Source organism: Bos indicus x Bos taurus, chromosome 16 (assembly GCF_003369695.1).
Source record: "Bos indicus x Bos taurus breed Angus x Brahman F1 hybrid chromosome 16, Bos_hybrid_MaternalHap_v2.0, whole genome shotgun sequence".
Classification (NCBI taxonomy): Eukaryota; Metazoa; Chordata; class Mammalia; order Artiodactyla; family Bovidae; genus Bos; species Bos indicus x Bos taurus.
The window spans coordinates 63,206,799-63,212,798 of record NC_040091.1 but is presented as its reverse complement, the minus strand read 5'-3'; the positions used below and the strand labels follow the sequence as shown (position 1 = coordinate 63,212,798).

At 37.6% G+C, this 6,000-nt stretch overlaps 1 protein-coding gene across 2 annotated transcripts in view; it reads right to left on the bottom strand.

The window, feature by feature from the left end:
• Window positions 1–239: 239 nt before the first annotated feature.
• The window catches only part of DHX9 (DExH-box helicase 9), a 41,293-nt gene continuing 35,532 nt past the window's right edge, over window positions 240–6,000 (bottom strand). Inside the window, exons 25-28 of one of the 2 annotated variants that reach the window (XM_027565524.1) lie at window positions 4,492–4,721; window positions 4,221–4,336; window positions 3,110–3,310; window positions 240–1,203 (exon numbers count right to left, since the gene is read on the bottom strand). In XM_027565524.1, coding sequence (XP_027421325.1) covers window positions 792–1,203; window positions 3,110–3,310; window positions 4,221–4,336; window positions 4,492–4,721 — 959 coding nt within the window. In that variant the 3' untranslated portion in view covers window positions 240–791. The remainder of the gene's footprint in view (window positions 1,204–3,109; window positions 3,311–4,220; window positions 4,337–4,491; window positions 4,722–6,000) is intronic. The other variant, XM_027565525.1, reaches the window with a different exon arrangement.

Below are 6,000 nucleotides of genomic sequence, written 5' to 3'. Positions count from 1 at the left end.
TGTCTCCAATAAAATAACCTAGCTTAACAAATATCCTTTGAAATACATGTTAATGTTATTTGTCAAACACCTAAACATTATGCACTGGTGAAGCTTCGCTTACCTTAGTTTTTTGGATTAATTTTTAAACTTTAAAATTAATTTTAATACTGGAAACTACTAACCATGAAAAAAGAGAATGCTGACCTTGGTCTTAGATTTTTCAAAGACAAAGCCTGGAAAAAAGTAAAAATACTCAGTCCTAGGTCAAAAGTTTTATTCAGGTACAGAGATTCAGGTCAATTGGGTACCAGCCAGTATTTAATTCAAGAGTAACAACAGCATTCCAAAGCTATTTATTCTAACTACTGTAGGTAATGACATCAGTTGGTATAGTTATGAAATGAAGTAGTTTTCCCCCTGACATTTAAAACTAATGAATGTAATTAACTGGCATTGTAAAATTATTCTAATGTGTAAGATCAACAATTAACTATACATGGCCAGTATTCAATGTAATACTTTATTTTCTATTGTATTAAACTAAAGTCAAGAAAATATCAAGTATTTTAAAGACAGTTCTCAACTCCTGAAAGAAAAAAAATACAAACTGTGGTACCTTTATTATAGATTATATTTTACATAATATAAACAAAATCACTAATATAACTAAATGTCTAGTAGTTTAAGCTACAATGAACTACAGAACAGGTGGAAAATGGGTTTACTTACTGGCAGCAAATAACTTGAGAAAATGGGTAGCATGCTTTTTTATTCAACTGTCTACGCATAGACACTGACATAACTCAACTTTAATAGCCTCCACCTCCTCTTCCTTGTCCAAAGTAACCACCCCCATAGCCCCCTCTGCCACCTCCTCGCTGGAACCCTCCAGATCCTCGGTATCCTCCTCCACTCTCCCCTCTGTAGTCCCCTCCTGACATACCTCTATAGCCACCTCGGGAAAGCCCTCTGAAACCGCCACCGCCGCCACCAACACCACCACCACCTCCAACATAGCTTCCCCGAAAGGAGTTGGAGCCACCCCCATAGCCACCGCCACTGTAGCCTCCTCTACCACCATAGCCTCCACCACCTCCGTAGCCTCCAGTGCCATAGCCTCCAAGACCATAGCCCCCACCGCTGTAACTAGAACCTCCCCTTCTATATCCACTTCCATTGTCATAACGAGCCATCTTGGGAGGACGGGGACCATCTCCATACCTAGGAAAAGCACAAAACCACCTCTTTAGTAAAGCATCCTGAATACTTCTTAACTAGTCACAAAATATTAACATTTAGTCATATTTGAATATTTAGTACACAAAGGGAATACAGCCAAATGCACCAATTAAGCTGAAATGAAATAAATCTACTAAACTCCAAGATAGACACAAGAGGAGGCATATCTGTAAATATCTGTTTTTCTGAAGTTCTTACTGGTTCATTCTAAAAATCCTAAAATTTTGGCATGTGTTTACAACTTTCACTCATCTCAAATATATGGCATTCTAAGAAAGTAATAATTTGACCTGGCAATAAATCATTTGACCTTTACCACAAAATATTTTCCTGTATTAACTCTGAAAAATGTCTTTGCAAAATGCCTTTGGGTAATTTACTTACATCTAAATTGGCTTCATATGGCAAAGAAAGGAGGGTAATGAAAAACTGCAGAGCATCAACATGTCTCACCAAAATGTCAATTTAACATATCCCAATCTGCTCACTCCTCCTGTGCAGCTTTTTAGACACTAGCATTACCAACTCAGCTGCTGTCCATGCCAGAAACATGGTGGGATCTGTCTTCATTCCCTCACTACACTGCTCTCCCCATTTTAATCCATCACCAATACTTACTGACTCCATCGCAAATCTTTCTAATCTAGTTACTTTTCAATTCCCCTGTAATTCAGACCACCATTTTATTCACACAACATAACCTCTTTATTTCTATCCCATCCTTACTAGTTCCTGGCCTTTTGTCCTTCACAGAGCAGCTTGCATGCGAAGCCTTCTTGATCACCACCCCTTCCTGACAAAAGTTATATCTCCTAAACATCTATGAGTACTGCACTTATACCATGCCTGGGACATGTATTTTCCATCTTTCTTTCTGAAGATTCTTTCTCAATTATTCTGTACAACTGACCTTGTGGGGAGACCACAGTTATGAGAGCACCGTTTCAGGAGCCTTCCTGTCTGCCTGAGAATCCAACTCTACCATTCACTAGCTGGATGATCTGGGTTTTAACTTCCCTGTGCTTAGTTTATTCATTTATATTAAAAGGGATAATGATCTACCTACATCACAGGTGGATTAAGTATTAAAACAAGCTAATATGGGAAAAGCACTTAGCACAGTGTGCCACACCCTAAGTACTATGTCTGATTAATTCAAAGGAAAAGTTAACTCAGTACGAATCAAAATGGAATGCCAGAATCCATAAAGCACACAGCATTTCTGTATAGTAAGTTAACACTTTAAAACCAAATGCAGTTAAGTGATTTTTGATGTGGAGATTGCAAAATATTTTTGAATGACAAATTTTAATGACTGTATATTAGATATTGTTATTTTAACACATTTTGGGGATGTGACTTGTAGCCATGTTCTTAAAAGATACATGAAGCATACTGATGTAAAATGTCGTTAACACCTGCAACTGAATCACAAATGGCTGACAATCACTGAAACCTAAGTTAACAGACTTTAACTACTGTTCTGCCTTTTCTACAGGTATCAAAAATTTTGAGAGTAAAAAGCACTGGGCAAAGAAAATTTTTAAAGGTGAAAAAAACTGAAGCAAATAAAACATTTTAAAGATTAAACTCTGATGCTTTTCATTTGAAGCAGCAGCAATGTAACCCCTCATCATTTTTCCTTTTTTTCCTGTCATGGGACCTACCCTGGACTCTATATGTACTTCCAAGGTCTCTTTCTATCTCTAGCATGCACTGGTGTAACATATCATTAACACTCTTTCTCTGAATGTGTTAACCAGAACTAAACTTCATTTAGAATGTGTACAGAATTTTAACTTAAATAACAAGGCCTCCATAAACTAAATGTAGAGTAAGATTACTGTCTCTTCTGCTTAGTTCAAAGAAAAGTTACTGTGGTACCCACCGTGTAGTGCCTATCATAAGGTTGATACCAGCAGCTGAGGGCCGAGAGATCTGGCGGATTGTGTTCAGCATACGTTCATTAACAGGATCCAACTGGCTGATGATACCAGGCTGTTTGGTTACTTCAACAACCAGAGCCTCCATGGCTGCTCGAAGAGCAGTGATACAGGCAGCAGCTTCATGAGATATTTGCAGTCTGATCCTAAATTAGGGGAAAATGATTAAAAATGAGAGGAGGTACCCACAGAAAAGGACTATTATCTCCCAGTTTCACCCATGGCAAGTGATGGGATAAATTTAACTTCTTTCCCAAGTAACAATACTTTCAACAAATGTAATGGCCCTAGATTTAGCAAACACAGGTATGAAGAGTAACAATAAGCTAAACCAACTTCTTAAATTTCACTGCTAGCTACTGGCAGGAGTTGTGAACCATGAAGTCTACCAAGCGAAGTACTCTTAGCAATATAGATCACTTCAGCCTCCAATAAAAGAATGCAATACGAGACTCAGAGTTCTGTAAATTTTCATGAATATGACTGAGCCTACTAACCATTAAGCTCTGTTCAATTCTGCCAAGTGGTTACTACACAGACACCACTAGTCTCTAAGCAATATGAAGTGTACATAACAAAGAGGCATCCGAATTCCAATTAGATTCTAACTCCTTAGTGTGGTATTCACGGCAGTGGATGGGGCTCCAGTGAATAATGCAGCAGTCCCCAACCTCTCTGGCACCAGGAATCGATTTTTGTGGAAGACACTTTTCCCACAGACTGGGGTGGTAGTGGCATAGTTTGGGAAGATTCAAGTGCATTACATTTACTGTGCACTGAATTTCTGTTATTACGACATCAGCTCCACCTCAGATCACCAGGCACTGGATCCCAGAGGGTGGGCACCCCTGACTTAATGCATCTGCCTCTGCAAGTATAATCAATTTAACTTCACAAATCATAAGCCTAGGATATACTACTCTTCAAAAGACAGTGCTATAAAACACATTGTTTATGCCATTGAATTTTGCCATATTTCACAAATAGATTAGCAGCTGAATTCCACTACATTTCAATTCTAAGAATTCAGGTGAGTTCACATCTGAAAATCCATACCAGTCGTCTACAAGCACAAGCTGTCCATCAGACTGAACTTTCTTGGAGGCAAAGAGAAGCAGCTGCAAGGGGGTGACTAAGGTCATGCCTTTAGCAGAGATGGCCCGGGTTCGAATCTGAAGGTAAAGAGGCAAGAGGAGAAAGTTAACATTCCAACTGTCAGTCAACTACCATATACTAATAAATGAACTAAAACTCATGTTCCCACTACACATTAATAAAGTAATCTGGATTTTAAATGTAAAAGTTTTCTAAACCTCTCTTTTCTTACCTTTTCACCAAATACAAAGAAGGGAGATGGGTACTTCATGTCTTGGCTGCTAAAAGGACAATTAACAGATGACTTGTGGATAAGTGCGTTACGCCCTTCAGTGGTGAGAATCTTTCTCTTTTCCTTATGGTAACACACATTGGGGTATACACCAAAGGCCAGGAGAGAGATAACAACATCCAGATTATTGTCTGGTCCAGTGTTAGTAAACACTTGTGTCAGTAAACACTCTGTTAAGAGAAAGGAGATTAAAAAAAATAATCAAGTATCTGGCTAATTCTAACACTGAATTTACCAAAATTAAATGACAATTGTAAGAATTAACTCCTCCCTCATTCTCTTTTTCAAATAACCCATTTAACTGTCTCTGTTCTTAGCATTTTTGCACTCAGATTAATGCAAGGAGAAATTCTGCTGAGTCTTCACCATTTTAGTAAAATTAAAACGTCTGTTTTCTTTTGTAGACACAACGTAAGCTTGAAGTACTTAAAAACAAATACCCCAATTAACCATCTCCTCTCAGATTAGAGATAGACTGGTATGACCAGTATTCCACCTGCTGCTCTTAAAAAGCTGTTCCTTCTGCAGAAGATGAAATGATGACCAAGAGCAACACACTAGAAAAACACTGATGTTTTCACCCCAACAATGCTTTATGCCCAGCCCATCACATGGAAAGTATCACGGTAAGAGTATGGATAAACTTTGTCCCCAAAAGCTTGTATACCAGTCTTATAAACTTCTGAACTGAATGAGTGTGGACAAGTAATTTAAACCTCTGTGCCAGGTGCCTCATATGGGGGTCATATCTGCATCTCAGGAATTTTATAAAGAGTCTATCATACAAAAATGTCCTATTTTCCTTTGATTTTTCAAAGTACAAATTTAGTCAGTTTACAACAGAAGAAAAATGTTTAATTATTTAGATATGGCCCAGAAGGTAGTCCTTCTGTCTCTCAACTAGCTGTTTCTGGTTATGTGTTCCAATTCTCGAAGTTTCAGAAAATTAACTCTGTCTCAATCTAGTTGGAAAAGTACAATAGTCCAAATTCACACAAGAAATGAACAGTTGGATTACTATTCCAATATCATATATCAAAGTCCTCTATGATTAGCTGTCCATTAAAACTTACTCAAAGCCAATTAAAATTTAATGCAATAGAGCTTATTTCACATCTAAGAATGAACAGATCAGCACAAACCACTACCTGAGGTCAATTCAACAAACTGCTCATTCTAGAAGTGCAAAAAGCTAGGCCTATGTTTTTCACAAGGTAAATGGATTAGAAATAAAAGCACACCCTTCCATCTAAAAAAGACTAATGTGTAACGGATTCACTTTGCTGTACAGCAGAACCTAACACAACACTGTAAATCAACTATAATCCAATAAAAATAAAACCTCCCAAAGCAGCACAATTCTCAAAACATCTATTAATCATCTTTGTACAAAACTGTGATTTGAACATTATAACCTTTTGCAGCCTTAAAAAAAATTCAATTAATGTG